This window comes from Populus trichocarpa, chromosome 6 (genome assembly GCF_000002775.5).
Source record: "Populus trichocarpa isolate Nisqually-1 chromosome 6, P.trichocarpa_v4.1, whole genome shotgun sequence".
Taxonomy (NCBI): domain Eukaryota; kingdom Viridiplantae; phylum Streptophyta; class Magnoliopsida; order Malpighiales; family Salicaceae; genus Populus; species Populus trichocarpa.
The window spans coordinates 20,522,067-20,541,211 of NC_037290.2; the positions used below are offsets into that span (position 1 = coordinate 20,522,067).

Genomic DNA, 19,145 nt, shown 5'->3' on the forward strand with positions numbered 1-19,145 from the left:
TGTTGATACCAATCTGAGTAAGAACTATGAATGATATAGACATTTCCAAGTCACGAGTGATTATGACAAGTAGACTTGTGGGCTTTCGAATTCGTGCGCAGTCACTCTCGAATCAACATTGACTGTTGTGATAGAGGGAAATTGATGCCTCGATCATATCTCCCAGCCGTCAAGTTAGGTGTATTTAGGAATGCGGCAAATTGTGTTATTAAAAGTTTTAATTTTTTTTATTTAAAATAAATATTTTATATATTTTTAGATTGTTTTGATGTGTTATATTAAAAATAATTTTTTAAAAATAAAAAAAATTATTTTAATATATTTATAAATAAAAAACACTTTGAACCGTCATCTTTACCATAATTCTAAACATGCAATTAATTTATAGCGCCTGGAGGTTTTTTTGTACATATATTCCATAATCCACCAACTTAAAAAAAAAAATTAATGTGAGGGCAAACAATAGCAAATAAGGAAATGATTTTAAGAATGTTTGTTATTATTTTTTAGAGAGGTTAAATATTAAAATATTAAAAATATATTAATTACTCTCAAGTTCGTGTTTTCATAAAGTAAATTAAAAAAATAATTAGTATCCATTTGTAGCATCGTTATATTTAGTCTTTATAAGTGATTCAAAATCATATGTATGTTTAAATTATTTGATTTCTTGTGAGATTTGTAAATTGATGTTTATCTTAATTCATGTATTTTTCTCTAGTTTGGGACTAAATATCAGTTTTGTTTTTTCTTGTTTGTATCATAAATAAGTTTAGGTTTTAAAATAGTGTGTATATGAGCATAAGTTTTTTCTGTAATTTATCTTTCATAATTTACTTTAAATAAGTGTATTCCCATCACTTGCTTTGCCTTTATGTTTTATCTATTGCTTTTCTCACAATTTTATTTATCGTTTTATTTAATTATTTTGTTTCTCGTGCAATTTAACCTTTTTTTAGCTCTGATAACTGTATGCTCAATGTAAACTCTTTATAATTTATTTATATAAATTTATATAATTTATTGTTTGACACAAACTTGATAGTTTGTTTAGTATAAACCTCAAGGTTCACGAGAGCTTGCTTGATGTAAACTTACATGTATATTGCCTGTTAGAGAATAATATAAATCATATCTTGGGATCTCATCTAACAGTTTAATCTATTGGGTTGAGATGGTTCTTTGACATGGTATTAGAGCATTGATGACCAAGCGGTCACGAATTCGAATCTCACCATCCCCATTTACTTGATAAAAATTAAGCACGAAGTAATGTGGACATGTGCAGGTTTCAAGACCAAAAGGCTTTCACTTGAGGGGGGTGTTAGAAAATAATATAAATCATATCTTGGGACCTCACCTAACAGTTTAAACTATTGGATTGAGATAGTTTTTTGACATTGTCAAGTATAAATTTGGGCCATTATGGTTTTCATGATCAATGTAGGTATTATATATTATATCGTGGTTGTGATAGAAAAAACTAGACAGAAAAACAAATAAAAATAATATTGTGTTTAGTAATAATAAACAAAACAAAATAAATGATTAAATTGCTATTTATCTTGTTTAGTTGATGATGGACAAGAAAGTACAAGATAAAATAAATTTTAAAAGAAATATGTTTTATTTATTATATATATCAAACTTGTATTTTTTGGAACAATAAATAGAGATTATTATTTTCTTTAATTTGCAATGATACTGATTTTTTTAACTAACTTAAAATGACAATTTCTTCGTCTACTGAAATCATGTCAAGAAAATTGTAATTATTGTAAAAAATATAATTCATTTCTAAGAAGATAATATAATTAAATTAGCTATTAAATTATTTATCTAAATATATTTAATAATTAAACTAATTACATGTCAATAAAACATTTGCATCAATATAAAGATAAAACCCAACATAGTTGAAAATGTAAGATAATAATTTCATTACAAATACATATTATTGGTTATCACTTAATCCTCACATCTTCATAATTAAATTAAATTAAATTAAATTATTTTTTTATGAGAGCATGATTAATTCTCATTTCTCTATGTCATGCATGTTTTTATTATTATATTAGTTTTCAATAATAATATTAATTTCTTTCATAATTTAAAAAAACTCACTCGTTCGTTAAAAATATTTCTTGTTATATTTTTTTAATAAAGAAATACTCTTTGTTTAATTAACTTTGTATATAAAAAAATTTATTTACTCTGATTCATTCATTTTCAGTTGTTATAAGTTATTAAATTGTATAAAGTAATTTAATATTTATTTTTAGTAATTTATTTTTCTTTATTAATTTGATGGTATGAAAAAACTAAAATACAAGTACATTATAAAAAAATATTATAAAAAATAAACTATTGATAAGAGTGCGCTTGCACATGTGTGTATACGCGTGTCCATGTTAAAGTACATTTTAAAATTAATAAAATAAAAAAAAGGATAAAATTATATAAAAAAATAAGGGTATTTGTGAAAAATAAAATTAATTGAATTTGTCTCAGTTCCTACTTCCTGTAACTTTTGTCCCTCACTCAGGGGTGAAGACAAGGGGAGGCTTGTCTTGTCGGCCCTGTAAAATATTTAAATTTTATCATCTCTTAAAAAATTATCCTAGCTACTCACCACTTGCCCTCACTTCATTTTTGTTTTCATATTCACGACCAAACATGTTTTTTTTTTACTATTTTTATTTTTTTAGACCATGTTTATTTTTTAAAAATTATTTTTGAAAAGTTATTTTCTAATTTTTTTTGTGTTTATTTACCATTAGAAAAGTTAGTCAACAAAAAACACTTTCCGGTCAACGAAAAACATTTTTAAGTCGAAAAAAAATTTAGCTTGGTTTTCTTTCTTTTATTTTGGATGAAAAATACTTTTTGAAAGTTGTGAAAAATTTAGAAATGTCATATTATTTGCTGATTATATCAAATTTGGTCCTCAAACTTTTGATTGCTATATATATTTTGTTTTGAATATTTATTTTTTAATTTTATCTTTTAAAATTTAATTTTAAAAAAATATTTTTCAACAAATAAATAAATATGTAATTATTCTCAAAAGTAATTAAATACCCACCAAAATGAATTACCCGACAAATCGGAGATAGGATTCCAAGACTTGGCTCTTGAGAGGTGATTGATGCGCCCTGAAAGACGTATTTTACCTGCTGAGGACTTGTTCAATAAAAATTGAATGGAAATCAGTCCTTTACCCCACCTACCACTTGTCTTGTGAGCCTGACAGTGATGTCGGTGCTTTCTTTCAGGGAAGCGCGTTGGACTTCTTAAAAGAACGTTAATTGCCTCGAACTGCCTGTCTATATTATCTAAAATCTCAAGACAGAATCCCAACCCTGATCATGTCGTTTTATCATCTTTCTGCGTCCTTCTCTTCTAACATCATGCTTTCCAGCTGCACTTTCAAGATTTAAAAACACGCCTGACAGTGCTGCTTCTGCCTCCTTCTTTCTTGCCAATATACAATTCTCAGGTCTCCTCCTTCGGGTCATTTCTTTTGCATTCAATGATAGCTACTGCCCTTCCTCTTACTGTGAGCAAATACATCACTGAGATTGATGTTTCAATTTATCCCGGTTTAGGTTTGTGGTTTGAATAGAGGGTGGCTAAAATTTATTTATTTTTGTTTAAAATTAATATTTTTATATTTTTGAATTGTTTTAATGTTAAAAATAAAATTTAAAAAATAAAAAATAAAAAATATTATTTTAATAATTTCTGAAGAAAAAATCAAACCCTTAAAGTTTTACCTTCCTTGGAATTTTTACAAGTTAAGCCATTTTCATGCCGTGAGAATATAGGATTGGTAGCTCTTATGCCTTGTTTGAATATTGGCTTTTGCATGATTTTTTTTTTTTAATTTCGTCCTCGTCACTACGAAGTTTCTAATTTCATGCCCAAAAGACAAGAAAAAACTGAAAATCCATTAAAAAATCACGCTACGTCGTATTTCCAAAGGGAGCATGTCCGTACATTCAAAGGATCACAGCTGTATATGCATGGGTCCCACGAAGGAACAGTTGGCTGGCTGAGATCGTCATCTCTATGCTGTTGACTTTCAAAGAAAACGATTCCCACGTCACCCTGTGGCGAGTGTTTCCACTCTCACAGGGACTCACTTCCAATTTCGTGGAGCGTGGCAATTACCTCAGCACAATGCGACAGGGCAATAGTTAGCGCCTCTCGTGGCAATCTAGGTTTTAATTGACTAACAAAAAATGTACTTCAGGGTACATTAATCAGCGAACTGTGACGGTGGAGGCTGCCTGCTAAACTTTCCGACACCTTTCTTTCTTTTTTTGCTATTTTTATTTTTTTTATTAGTATTTTTATTTTTGTGTGTGTAAATCATTTATAATAATTTGCTTTCTTTACCTCACAAGCATCTCTCTCCTTTGTTTTTTTTTTTTTTTTTCCTGCTGCACTTATGAAAGAATTTGAACTTGTAATTTCAAGTTTCTTTACACCCGGATTTGTTTGGCAGTGTGGTTGCGGTTTCTTTTTAAATAGCTTTTCGTGCCAAAATGCATGCCAATGATGTTTTTTTTATTTTTTAAAAATCATTTTTGACATCAGCACATCAAAATGATTTGAAAACACTAAAAACATATTAATTTGAAGTTAATAAAAAAATAAAAAAATTTCAAATTTTATCAAAAACGCTTTTAAAACACAGAAACAAACAGGCAGTAACAATCATATTGATAATGCCCAGATTTTCTTAATTTTTTTTAAACAATTTGGGATGCGCAGCAGCTGGAATTCCAGCATAAACGAATGGAATTTTCAATCTGACATCAACTTCAACTTTGGTCTGCTGAATCCTGCATTTTTTTTTTGTTTTCAGAAATACATAATTTTTTCTATAGGTGCATTTTATTTTTTTTAAAAATGTATAGATATTACTTTTCATCAATATTTTTACTGATAATATGTCACAACAATTATGAGATGACTGAACAATTACTTTTTTTATGGAGAAATGCATCATATTTTACGTAAAAATATTACTTTTCATCAATATTTTTACCGACAATATATGCCACAACAACTATGATACAACACAACAATTATATAAACACTATTACAACATAATATTTTCTTCACTAATGATACATCTCCTTTTCCATTAAGAAAATTCAAGATTGAAATGTTTAAATACAACCACTCACCAATCAAAATCATACATAATCCTTGACCATAGACCATATAGAGATAACCATGGAAAACCAAGTTATGAGTCGGGCATGCAAAAGTGCTAGACCATACTATGCAAGTTCTAGCTATAAAAAGATAGAACTCGACTCAACCATTAAAAGTTTGACTTTTAGATTGTATAAAGTCAATAATATAAAACGATGTCATTTTAAATCTAATATTACCAACTTATCTTATATTTTTAAGTCATTAATACTAATAATCAGTTAAAAAAATATATCAAGTGTCTTATGAGTTACAACTATATTGGACTGATATAAATAGTTGTTCTTCTTTATTCCCAATGTTTTAGATAAAAAAAAAAAAAAGTATATCAGGCCTTTAAAAAGCCCTATTCAGTCCTTTTATTTATACAAAATATCCCATTAAACCATTGAATATTCGTAAAACATTCTAATTTAATGATAAACTGTTAGAGTGGTATCCATGATATTTGACTAGTTTTTATTGAGTATATAATTATTATTATTTCTTAATCTGCAAATTAAATTAACTGTTTTTTTTAAAAAGCTGATGTATGGACTAGCCCAAGCTGGTCCGCTCAGGAAAAGACATCGAAGGGACTGATGATCAGGGTCTGTGCGGGTCCGCTTAGCCCCACACGAGTCACGGCAACCTTTGACGTCTCCTACTTAGCTCTACTACTTGGTCTTGGTGTTTGCAATTTACTACAAGCAATGACCTGGCTTAGACTTTGGAGTGTAATTATATTGCTGCTTAATAAAAGTAGGTAATTGACTTAGCAATTATAAAATTAAGGTATGGATTGTAAATTAAATTATATAGTGAAATCGTCTTTAGACCGATTTTATCCCCTCCTATAATTAAGATAAAAATACCAAACCTAAAGTTTTAAAAGAATTCCATTTATTTGAAATTAGAGATATTATCTAGGATTATGATATAGCGGTAACTTTGTTTTTTAAAGTTATTTTTATTTAGAAATATATTATAATAATATTTTTTTATTTATTTTACATAAAAATGAAATAAAAAGAATTCAAGAATTTTTAAAATTATTTTTAAATGGAAAAACAAACACAATATTAACAGGAGGAATGGATAAAAAATAGTAAAATATATTTATATTTCAAAAAAGAAGAAGCAAATTATACTAGTATTATCTTGCATGAGTACAAGTTCTTTTTAATTTAATTTGCTGAAAAAAGAACGTAAAAAAAAAGGTTGTTTGAAGTCAGCACACGTGGTTGGAACCTGTCTACCTGCTACACCCATCCTTTTCCATCTTCGCTTGCTGCTTCTTTCCTTTTCCCTCTCTATATTAATCTCACAAATTTGCAAGAATAGCAAAGGAAGCCAAACTATTTTGTTAACATTAAAGGCAACACAGTACATTCATTTGAGGGGGGGAGAGAGAGGGGAAGAGAGAGAGAGAGCATTAAAACGATCGAAGCCAATCTGTAAACAATCCTTGGAACCTGCAAAATCATCAACCAACCCCACATTGCTCGCTCCCTCTCGCATTTCTTACCAAATCCAATCCTAAGCATTTGGCCATTTTTCTTTCTTTCTTTCTTTTATCATCCCACCTTCCTCATTAACATTGTTTCTTTGGTTCTCTCCGTCTTGCATTTTGTCCTCCAAAGATTCTGTGTTTCTCCTGTATCAGATTGAGGTAAGCCTGCTATATTCCCTTCATTTCATTCCCATGTTGTTGGTTCTTATACTTTCATTCTTTGTTTTCTTTAAGATTGTTGTTTTTGTTTTTTAAGGTTAGGCATTAGAAACAGGATAACGGCGCATTCTGGACACTGATGCCATTGTGTTGTTTGTGTTATGAAAAGATTGAGATAGAAAAATAGAGAGGTCAAATGAAAATTCCCCTGATTTTCTTTTTTTGATTTTCTCATGTTTATGATATTTTTATAATGATGGGGAGCCATTGAAGGTACCTCAATGTTTTCTTTTTCTTCTTTTTTTCCCAGTTTTTATTGAACTTATTTTCTTGGTTTGAAAATGTATTTTGGGAACATGGGCTTGAAGGGTTTTGAATTCATTATTATACACAGGGGCCTCATAACATTAACATTTATTATTTGGTGTACTTGACCAATTCCTGATGTGATTATATTCAAATGTTTGGATACCCATTTTGATGTTTTGGATAAAGCTATGTTCTTTGTCTGTTTAATCTGAAAGCCTCCACTTTTTTTTCCTCCAGCCTTTGAATCCCTTTGAATGTGTTATATTTTGCTCATTGTTGCCTCCAATCAATGGTTTTCTCGCAGATAAGAAGGAAAAAAAATGGTGCTTGACCTTATTACTATTACTATTATAATTATAAAAGGTGTTTATGAACATTCGAGAGCACAAAAAATTGGCCTTGATGTATCTGCCATATTATGCCTTTCATATAGATATAAATCTACTTGCACTTTTAGTTTGAATTAATTCTCTTTGTTCTACTTATTTTTAACAGTTATTGAGACCTATTGCTCTTGTTTATTTGGAGTCTAAGAAAGATATCTCTGTTCCTTTCCTAAAATGGGAATAAGCTTTTCATGTCCCCTTGCTGAATTGGATGGTCCTTTTGACACTGTTCTTGTGAGATCAGTTAGTTTTGGGAGTGAAGACGCGGGGAATGCATTACAATCTGTTGGTTTTAATGGCTGTGACTCAGATCCTGATTCGATGAGATCATATGGTTCAGGAAAGGTGATATTTGAAGAATGCCCTGGCTTTAAGGAGAGGGAACTGAGTACTACATTGTCCTTCAAAAGTACTACCTCAGACATGGACGTGCTTGCTAGATCAATCATAAGTCCTAGAGTTGGAGAAAGGTGTAATCAGTTGACAAGATCAGATAGCTTGCTTGACAAAAAACTCCACTCATCATTGCCTGGGCCAGGGAAACAAAGACACCAGGCTGCAGTGACGTTGCAGAAAGTCTATAAAAGCTTCAGAACCAGGAGGCAGTTGGCTGATTGTGCTGTTGTTGTCGAGCAGAGATGGTTGGTATCAGTCTACGTTTGCAATTCCTTCTGTATATATTTCGTTGTGGTATATCTCCTTTTTCACTGAACTTAATGTTCTTGCAATGTGTTTTGTAGGTGGAAGTTGTTGGATTTTGCAGAGCTCAAGAGAAGCTCCATATCTTTTTTTGATATTGAGAAACCTGAGAGTGCAATTTCACGTTGGTCAAGAGCAAGAATGAGAGCTGCCAAGGTAAGTTCTAAAGAAATTGATGTATCTATACAGATAACATTTTGTTCTACTGCATTTCTGAGTGCCAGGATTTTTTATCCTTTGCAGGTAGGAAAAGGATTGTCAAAGGATGCAAAGGCTCGGAAACTTGCTTTACAGCATTGGCTTGAGGCAGTAAGATCAAGTCTTGAAATAGAAACTTGAAACGAAGTTACTAGTTTACTTTGTCTCGTATTGATCTTATTCTTCTTTCTAATAGATTGATCCACGGCATCGTTATGGACATAATCTTCAATTTTATTATGTCAATTGGCTTCACTGTCAGAGTAAACAGCCTTTCTTCTATTGGTAAGTTTTTTTGAAATTGAAGACTTGCATATGACAAAGTCATCTTTGCTTCAGGATAAACATTATTCACAGTTGATACCAATCCTCTTAAACCTGCAGGCTCGATATTGGAGATGGGAAAGAAGTCAACCTTGATAGATGTCTTAGATCAAAGCTTCAACAACAATGCATAAAATATCTTGGTCCTGTAAGTATTAACTTTTATAGTCATGAGAAGACTTGCAAAATTTGGTGGTTAGTATAGTTACTGCAGTTTTCTGCTTCAATTTGAATACAGTCCAAAGCCTGGAACTTGAAATGGAACGTCCATGTTTTATAAATTCTGCTAAAGTCTATCATCTTTTTTCCTTCTTCTTTCGCTTACCCAGCTGTTAAAATCTACTTACAAGTAATGTCCATCCATCTTTCAGATTGAAAGAGAGGCTTTTGAAGTAACTGTGGAGAACGGGAAATTTTTATACAAACAAAGTGGGAAACTTATCTGTACAACAGAAGGACCCAAGGATGCCAAATGGATTTTTGTTCTCAGCACATCGAAGACCTTCTATATTGGTCTGAAGATCAAGGGCACATTTCAACATTCAAGTTTCTTGGCCGGTGGAGCCACTCTATCTGCTGGAAGATTGGTTGTGGAAGATGGTGTTCTAAAGGTAGATAGGAACTGTCTGGTGTTTTTAAGATAGCTTCACGAACTCCCTTTTTTTTCTCTGTCAATGTTACTTTTTTTATATATTTACAAGGTTCTTTCATTTTGACAGGCAGTTTGGCCTCACAGTGGCCATTATCTCCCAACCGAAGAAAACTTCCAGGCATTCATGTCTTTCCTCAGGGAACACAACGTGGATCTAACTGATGTAAAGGTACGAAACTATTAAGTTTGCTTTCAGTAACTTCAATGAAGTTAGCATCTGCTAGAAACCCAAGAAAAGAAGGTTCCTCAACAGCACACTATCAGCCGGCAGCATCCAAATTAGTAACATTTTCCATGAATTAGGGTCGTTATGAACATGGAGGTCTCCATCAATTGACGTTGGTAACAAATTCATCTTTGTAGTAAGCCAAAAGGCTCATGCCGTTCTTTTATGTGGGGACTTTGTGCACCAGGGTTCATAGCAGATCAGTTATTTGTTTTCGAGCTGTCATTTATGCATTTTCAGAAATATAGACGTGAATCATTGATGCACTTCTCTTATTCTCTTATATATTCAGGAAAGCCCAACTGATGAAGAAGACGAATCCATTATCAAAAAGGACATTCATGGTAGTCTCCGAGACCAACCAGATGCAGATTTACTCCGAGTCACCGGAGCAACAAATGTTGAGATCTTGGCTCCAGAGGACACAGATTCAAGGAAACGAGATTCTAATGTGGCAGAAAATGCTAATCTGCACGCATCAAAATTGTCACGTGGATTACAATTAAAAATTACTGAACTTGAAATACCAACAAGAGGAGATGTGATCGACACTTTCAAAACAGAAGAACTTGGACCAAGCTGCCAGGCAGAAGATCCTGATTCTCCTGGAGAAGATGGTTATGAAACGGCAGAAGATTCATTTTTGACAGAGGAAGACTTCATGATTACTAAACTTAATTTGTTTGACAAAGATGATGAAGAAGAAGAAGACGAGGAGCCTGTCCCCAAAGAAAAAATCCTGAAGAGGATAGATTCGCATAAAGGAATGAAATCGTATCAATTGGCGGAGCACTTGTCCTCTAAATGGACCACTGGTGCAGGGCCACGGATAGGATGCATGAGGGATTATCCATCGGAGCTTCAATTCCGGGTTTTAGAGCATGCAAACCTGTCACCAAGAACAAGAAGTGATAATCCATCACCACGGACCTCATCTCGGTTTAGCCCGAAGGTTTCATCACCAATGGTTTTGACGCAAGCCTCATTGTGTAAAGAAACATCATCCAGAAGTCCCCTTGCCCCAGACCTAGTGTTGTTTTCACAAACAGCAAACCCTTAGACTATGTTAGATCAAGAATTTTTCTTTTGCTGATTTATTAATAGTGGGATAGAAACGATACAGGGCATTCTTTGTATTTTTTTTTATACTCCATTCTGTATACCTCTCTTTTGTGGAGATACAAAAATGGAATGAAAAAGAAAAGGGCTTTGCAAGGTTCTTTGCTGTCCTTATCTTCATGACAATGGGTTTCTTTCATTCTTTAAGTTCCTTCGATTTCTTGCAATCAGTTTGTGTGCTTTGAGAACTTTGAACATGCCAGGAATTTGGATGGCGGAATGTTTTTGGCAACCTGCATGATTTCTGGTCCATAATATAGTCCTCCGAAACCAGTTGAACTACACTTCACCACATTTCTTGGCATCATCTGCAGCATCTAAAATACCTTTAACTAGTTATGGTGAAATAGTTGAAGTGAGGACAGGTGAGATCTTACGAGAGAGAATGTGAAGTCAGTCCTAGCCTTCCACTTTTATTAGGCAAAATAGCTTCTTTCAGAACACAAACCAGTACCTCGCGGCTGCCAACCTAAAGCCTGAACCTGGGAGTCCTGAGAACAGACCTTTCAAGCAAAAGCACTGCAAAGAATTTCTTCTGTCACCAGGTTCCGCTAGATAGGTGTATCGCTACCATGAAAACCCGCTCGCACCTAGTAGTTCAAGTAGATTGCATCACTTACAGCATTCCCTGCGTTTCTTGGTGAAAGTCTCATTTACTTTTTATTTTTATTGTTTATTCTATCTCACTTTACATTTTTAAGTTGGATTTCTCATGCGCAGAAGATCCAAGTCAAAGCCCGTGAGAGCAAAGAATTTTCATACGATTCAGAAGATAAATAAAATCTCACAACTTTTTGCTATCGAGGAAGAGACTGGTATAATGACACAAAGTGATGCTAATTGCATGTTACAGATTACAACAATAACTATTACGTTGCAAAATAACAGATATGTGAAGTACAATCTCTCTCTGAACTCTGAATTCCGGGAAAAATATCAAAATTCGGCTAGATAAAAGGAAATATGATGTATTCAGCATAAAAGAGATTCCATATAAACCGATAGAACCCTGAGATTGCCTCCTGCAAATGGAAACATGAATATAATCAGGACAACTGAAAAAAATTCTCAGTATTTGTATTTGGTGAAATCATATCCAACTGGTGGAGTGTGTTTCACTGTTATAGCCTAATTGAGAATCACGTCGAATTTCAAACCAGTTGCAAATTTTCTAGAAGCTGCACTGAATTCACTGTATAAGCATGATTGGGCTGGCTTATCATAATTAAAAACAAGTGGCAAAAGGCTAAAATTGCAAAATTTCCTCAATCAAGCTCGACTTATTTTCTCAAAATGTCTGCCAATGCAGCAGTCTCTGGACATAGTATGCAGACATGATCAATTCACTATGTTCTGCAAGTAACAAGTAAATAAAGCAAGACAACAGAGGCCAACAGAACAGTGAAATAGAAGTAAAAATTTTAATAACAGTGTCTGCGATGATTGTAAGAATCTATGTTCTTTTTGTTTTGTCCAACAGGAAGCGTGCTTCCCTTTGATACATTTCCCATTAAACGTGAAAGTTTAAAACTAGCATATTAGATTAAAAAACAGTGGAAGACTTTCTGTTATAAAAATGAATCATATTAAGTACCCTCAGAGCAACAAGAGAACTCCTTTACTTTTCTGGAAATATGATTCGTGTATCTAGAAGGATATTTTCAATGTACATATTTCAGTGCCCCTCGAATTGAGAAAATAGAAAAGGCACATGTTTATATCAGTGAAATTGTAGTTCTAAGTTGAATTAAATTCATTGCCTAAAGGCAAAACCTAACCCCTCTTTGATTTTGAGTCAAAATAATTGCTGAATAATCTCCTATATATATGAAATCCTCCATCCAAATTGCGACTATAGCAGAAGTTTCAAGACCTTGTTATAGACAACATGAAACTAGGCATTACCTTTGTGTAATTTGCTTGTTCCAACACCCACATCTGAGACAGGTACAAAAAGGATGCATGTAAGAGGAAAAAACATAAGTAAACATTTTACACGATCCCAAAAAAACCAGCAACCAGCAGAAAAGATCTATCGTAAACAACAAAGCACTAGAAATTAAATGAACTGTGATATCCATGCAACTCTTCAGGTCTGTATGATGGTATATTGACAATATTGATTCAAAATATATACAGGTAACATTCACAATTATGATTGAAATTCATCACTTGTACAGAAAATGTTTGGATCAACAATCAGAATTCCTCATTGCTTATCATATTTAAACATTGTTCTTGATGTTTAAGAGATCGTATGTTTGTTGTTGTTTTAGTTTTAGTAAGGGGTTCCATCCAGATCAACCTGGTCCAAGATAAGGATCAAGCCGATCTCCATCCCATTTTGAGGAAAAAATCAATACGCCAATTTTGCAAATAGTGAAACTTTAGCAAAACCAAGCACACTTATATGCTGATTTCTGTGTTTTGATTCCCTGATCTATTGTGCACATGGAAACCCAGTAGGGATTATGGTCAGTGGCAACAGTCTGAAGGTCATTAATATCATCAAAGACTACCATTAACAATGAGGAACTTGCTCATGCTCCAAGATCAGCAAGCTAATAGTGAAAAAGTTTTGAAGGCAAGTTTGGCTTATTCCAATTCCACATCCATCTCACAGGCCCATCTAATCACTACTTCAAGAGCATAAAAAGCTGGATGAGAAGGCCTTCCTAGATGGAACCAGTAACCTCTCCATGGAAAGGCACATGATGATGCCAAAGTCAATTTTTTTTTAAGAAACCATTAAAAATACCAAAATTTAACAATGAGATCCCATGGAAAGAGCAGAAGCACAAATCAATGTCCTCATAAGAATAAGCAAATTAATGAGAGCTGCAAGAAGGAATTGATATTTATCTTGCTGAATAAATAAATAAATAAACTAGCAGAATAAATCAAATGAACCATACCAGCTAAGAACACACACTAAAAGTCATCCTAGTCACAGTGCTAATCAACATGGTTACTAATACCATGAAACACACCTGGAAAACCAAGCTCAGTGCAAGGATTGTATGTGCGGGTATCATTAGGCTACGACTGAAATCCTGTAAAAGATGCAAGTGGAGGGGTTAAGTTTGCCTTCATGGAAGAAAACTCAAGGAGTTAGGTGGACCTTCAACTAATACTATGAGTTCCGTATAAGCACAGGAGCAGCTTCAAGGGAAACTTATACCTGAGGCATGTAAATAGCTGCTAGTACAGCTCCAACATAATTCACCAGTAAAAGCCCAGAACCAAGAAATGCAATGTTTCTGACTCCAAGTTTAGTTGCTAAAGTTGATATGTTATATCTGCAGTGACAATATTCAATGAGATATGAGATCACATGTACATGTTTAAATTAAAACATACAAGTGTTTGGCCTCTAACAAAATAGCAGGGTTATTTTGGGTGTGAGAGAAAATGAAGTAAAAAAAACATTGAGGGAGGAACATAAAATAAAATAAGGTTTAGGAGGAACTTTGAATAACTATTAACTGGAATGTTGCTTATCAAGGTCATAAATGTTTTACTACACAGGAAGTAGGCATACCACAAACATGAGGAAAATGCACTATTAATCACCTTGAGTGAGTAAATTTCTAGAACTTACTTGCGATCCCCCTCCACATCTGGAAGATCTTTTGTTATGGCAATCACCAGTGCAAACAATGTGACAAAGGTTGTAATGAATGCCACGGGTGAGCTGCAGGTACAAATAGAAGTGAGAACATGAGAAAACTCATCAAAGATTAGAGAATGGGCACATGTGAATTACCAAATTTGATAGATTTTCTGAAGTGTTAAAGCAGAAGGTTACTTTTACACACTCAGTCTAAATATAATTGCTCTTTTTTAACAGTACAGCCAATACCTGACTTTCAGGAGAGGTTAAAAGTTGCAACTTCTACAGACTCAGATGCTATAGTGCACCTCAAGCCAGGGAGAAGTTGCAGCTTAAGGGTTTATAACAGAAGAACTGCCTTGCTGACTTCAGGTATGCCAATTGATCAATTATTAATCCATTAACTAGTAATGGAGAAATTTGAAATGGTTTCACCCTTCAACATGTTTGCATGAAGGGCTGGTCTAAGGGCTTGAACCTGCACCCTTGTGGTTGCAAGCCAAAGACCTTTACTACTGCACTGAGCAATGGCGCCCTTGTCAGTTGATCAATGCATTAAAGAAATAACTCACACAAACATGTGTTGAAAACACTAAAACCAACTGAATAACCTATTTTATTTATTTATTCTGTCAAAGATCTACCCAACTGTGTATTGACTGCATGTCCTCAGGAAGCCTGAATCATCACCGTAACTCCAATTGTTTGATTGTTGGAGTCTAACAAGACATACAGATGCTTTTGAAGAATTCATATTTGGTAGGAATGCATAATTTTGTAGCATTTTATCTCAACCAAAATATGAAGCAATATATGATTAAGGTAAAGTACCTCCATTCAAAAGGAAGTCCGAGGGCGGCTCTGGTTGCATGATACACGCCAAAATTGAGAAGAAAACCCCGTACCTGTGATATTGTATTCTATCAAGGTTTCATCCAACTGCTACAATTTTTGAGAGGCACTCATGTCATTATGTTTATCTAATTTGCAAATAAAAAATATGCATCGATATGTTAATAATATTTAAGAGGGTGGTGTTGGAGTAGCATCTGAACACATCCTTTCTATCTTAAAAACGTTTCTGACACCATGCTAATGTCAACTATAAGTGAACCAATACAATGATCATTTGCTTCCCTGACTTATTTAATGAGTTACTTCTTTTTCATCAACTGGAGGAATTATTTCATTTTCTCAGGGCTTAACCCACATTCATGTTCATATAAGAGCATAGAGCAAAAATCACCATCTTTTCCTTTGTCATCAATTTTGTGGCATAAGTTATGATCAGATTTAGATGGTTTTTTGTTTTTCCAAACGTCATTCAATCTTCTGTTCTCACCAAATTCGAAATACCCATGGAGAAGATGACAAACACAGCACAAGTTTAATTGTTGAAAAAGAAAAGGAGGAAAAATAGGAAGTCATACCGTGGCAATTATAAGAAATGCTATGACTGGAAATCTCTTGAATCGAAGTGGAGGAACTGAATAGATGGTGCCTAAGAAAAGGCCAAGACAGTAAAGAGAAGTGATGAATGGACCAAAGTTTAGTCCTACAATCAGGACCCCAGCTACTGCAAAAAATATCACCAACAACCATGCAGATTGAACTGAAAGATCTCCTGCAGCTATAGGTAAATAAGGTTTGTTAACCCTGCAAAATAAAGAGAGAGGGGTCAATTAAAAAGAATTTTGGATCCAGGTACGGAGAATTTTATAAGAAAATTGTTTAAAATTGAAGGAAAAATCCTTGCATATACCATATAAGACTGTTGAAATGGCCTAGAAAAAAGAACATGGACAAATTTTTTAGTCAAGTCCATCTAGCACTATTCTCTTGGTTTTCTCGGGCAATGAAATGCCTTTCAAGATATTCACTAATCATTAAATTACATGGCTTAAACTAATATTTCTTTGCTTGGCAAACTCTAACAGGGACCTACTTGTTCTAGGTCTCAAGCCACAAAAATGTGTATTGAAATCCATTCTAGAGCTGGTGATCAACATTAAGGTTTCAGATTATTTCCACAACCAAGATATAATAGCTCTAAAAGAAAATAAGTAGTCAAAAGTGATGCATACTTGTCTATTCCAATATCATAGATTTGATTGATGCCGACTATATAACCATTCCCACATATTAGAGCAAAAAGACCAGAGAATGCCTTTAACACCAGAGACCACTTAATCATATTTGTGTTCTCGATCAATGCTCTTGCCACCAAAGCGCTATCAACAAATAAAATGATGACAATGGATCAGTTACGGTACTGGCATGAGTGTGGACAAGTATAAATTTATTAAGGTGGAAAAGCATATACACAAAGTAAACTTACGTAGAACCTAGAGCTGTGCCGCGTATGGTGTGAGGCCTTAAAAATCTCCAACATGCATCTTTGAAATCTGAGATTTTGTTTAACATTGGATCAGATCCAGCTGCTCCAGCTTGACTGCAGGCCTGGTAGAAGCCGGTTTCACATTAATGCCTTATAGGTAGAATCATGTGTCTCTTGGATGAAGTTAACCAAACTTGTATACGACCATGTTGATATAACCAAATTAACTCCCAGGACATGTGATGAGAAAGTAGTAAACACCAGCCAGTGACTTGAAGAAAGTAACCAACGACACCCATGGAAAACAATAAGACCACTATCCTCCATATAGCAATTTGATAAGCAAATTGATGTCTTGGCTCAAACTTTACTCAGCCTAAACCCTTTCATTTCTTCTAAAAGTTTCGGATTCATTTCGGCCTTTTCAATTAAACTGAATGAGTTCAATTTGCACATTCATTTGTATATATGTGTACATTAGCCATTCCAAGACTAACCGGCGGTTAAGTAAGCCTTTCCAATATAGATGTCCAGATCAAAATTTCAACTACAACTACAATATATGGAAACCAATCCACCGCAGCCATAACCACATAACTAACACTTGCTTAGCTTATGATGCAAATTTAAAAGGACTAAAAACCCAGTGGCTAATAAAAAGAAATTCGTATAGTTTTTATTTCTGTCTATCTTTTTCATCGAAGAAATTTAGAGATCCTCTATTTCAGGGTGCCATAACTCCAGCTGCCTGGTTGTTCTGTGAACAAAAAAGGTCGGAACAAGTAACCGTGTCACTTGTGTTGGTCAAATATGAGAGGACTCGACTTGACACAAGACACATAACTATAACTAATAACAGCAAGCAAGTAAAATCAGTAAAGATACTGACTTTTTCCAAATTATTCAAAGCGCAAATCCTATAAACATCAATCATAAAAATATTCTCATTCTTTGCTTAAGTGAAAACTATAGAGAAATAAATCATACCCAGATGGGATTCCGCCTGTAATGTCTGTTCGGTGCTAGTTTTAAGCTTCTTTTGAGACTGTAAATTTCAGTGCTTGAAGGAAAAGGTTTAGAGCTTTTGAAGAATAAATCAAATGATTTGCTTGTGGGCTTAATGGGTATCTTTGGTTGATGAGAAGAGGTGTTGCGGTGAGTGTTTAAAGCAGAAATTCCAAGAGAAGATGGAGGAGAAAATGACAGCTCCATTGAGGAGCAGAGAGAGGGAGAGTGGTGGGTGGTAAATAACAGACAATAGCAGCAGGGAGTGATTTGATTTTTGATTTTTTTGTTTTTATAGCTCGAGAGTGTTGCCCTTTTGCCCCTATATTTCTCTTCTTTGCAAACAAGTACACAATTATCATCATATAATGAATTTTTTTTTAATGAATGAATTAATTATTTAACAAAACACCAAAAGAAATGATGTTTTTATTATACACCATCTCAAGAAGCACTATTATTATTTTAGTAGTGTTTTTTTTTAAAAAAATTAATTTCATTTTTTAATATTTATTTTGTTAAAAATTAATTTTCATGATTTTTTTTATTTATTTTCTATAAGATTATCTTAGTCTTATGATTTCGATTGTGAGTTTGACGGGATAGATTGGTTGACCCATGTTTTTTTTATTTTTATCCTTTAATATTTTATTGATTGAAAATCATGATTTATTTTGTTTTGCTTTCTTTGAGGTTATCCCAGTCATATGAGTCAATTTATGGGTTTGACAGGTTAACCCAAGTAATTTTTTTAGTTCTTTTTTAAAATTTATTTTTCTAAAATTTTATTCTTCAATATTAGATTGATTAGTAATTATACTTCATAATTTGTTTCAGTTTATTTTATATGAAATTTTCTCAATCACATGATTCGGGTCATGAGTTCGGTGGTTAACCCAAGTTGACTTTGGTAGTTTTTTTATCCTTTTTAATTGATTTTTTTTCTCAATTTTATCATTCATTATTGAGTTGATTAGGAATTGAGTTTCATAATTTATTTTGATTTATTTTTTTATAGGGTTATCTTAGTCTTATGACCCATGTTCTGAGTTTAGTAGGTTAATCTGGGTTGACTCGGGTTCTATGAGAATATCTTGATCTTATAACCCAGGTTGTGAGTTTAGTAGGTTAATCCGGGTTGACTCGGACAATTTTCTTCCTTTTTTTTTTAATTTCATTCTTCAATATTGGGTTGATTGAGAATTATGTTTCACAATTTGTTTCAATTTATTTTATGTAGGGGTTATCATGGTCTCAAGATCAGGGTTGCAGATTTGACATGTTAACCTAGATCGATCCAATATGTTATTGTCTCAGTTTTTTTAAAAAAAATATCTTAAATTGTTTTAGTCCAACTAAGTTTTTACCAATCGTTTGGGTTATCTTTGAACCTGTC

At 33.2% G+C, this 19,145-nt stretch overlaps 2 protein-coding genes across 2 annotated transcripts; one reads left to right on the top strand and one right to left on the bottom strand.

Annotated features, from left to right (window-relative positions):
• The first annotated feature begins 6,536 nt into the window (after positions 1-6,536).
• On the top strand, positions 6,537-10,919 carry LOC7455619 (IQ domain-containing protein IQM6). Its single transcript, XM_024602567.2, has 9 exons — positions 6,537-6,880; positions 7,685-8,216; positions 8,316-8,430; positions 8,518-8,583; positions 8,669-8,757; positions 8,857-8,944; positions 9,168-9,407; positions 9,516-9,617; positions 9,967-10,919. Exons 2-9 carry the CDS (start codon positions 7,750-7,752, stop codon positions 10,732-10,734), a joined length of 1,935 nt encoding a protein of 644 aa, XP_024458335.2. The 5' UTR covers positions 6,537-6,880; positions 7,685-7,749; the 3' UTR covers positions 10,735-10,919.
• Positions 10,920-11,566: 647 nt separating this feature from the next.
• LOC7479502 (homogentisate solanesyltransferase, chloroplastic) lies at positions 11,567-18,026 on the bottom strand. The gene is made up of 10 exons (XM_002308307.4): positions 17,732-18,026; positions 16,745-16,866; positions 16,491-16,637; positions 15,837-16,062; positions 15,238-15,311; positions 14,395-14,487; positions 13,975-14,092; positions 13,784-13,846; positions 12,699-12,731; positions 11,567-11,815 (listed from the first exon to the last, which is right to left on the bottom strand). Exons 1-10 carry the CDS (start codon positions 17,954-17,956, stop codon positions 11,741-11,743), a joined length of 1,176 nt encoding a protein of 391 aa, XP_002308343.4. The 5' UTR covers positions 17,957-18,026; the 3' UTR covers positions 11,567-11,740.
• Between the last annotated feature and the right edge of the window lie 1,119 nt (positions 18,027-19,145).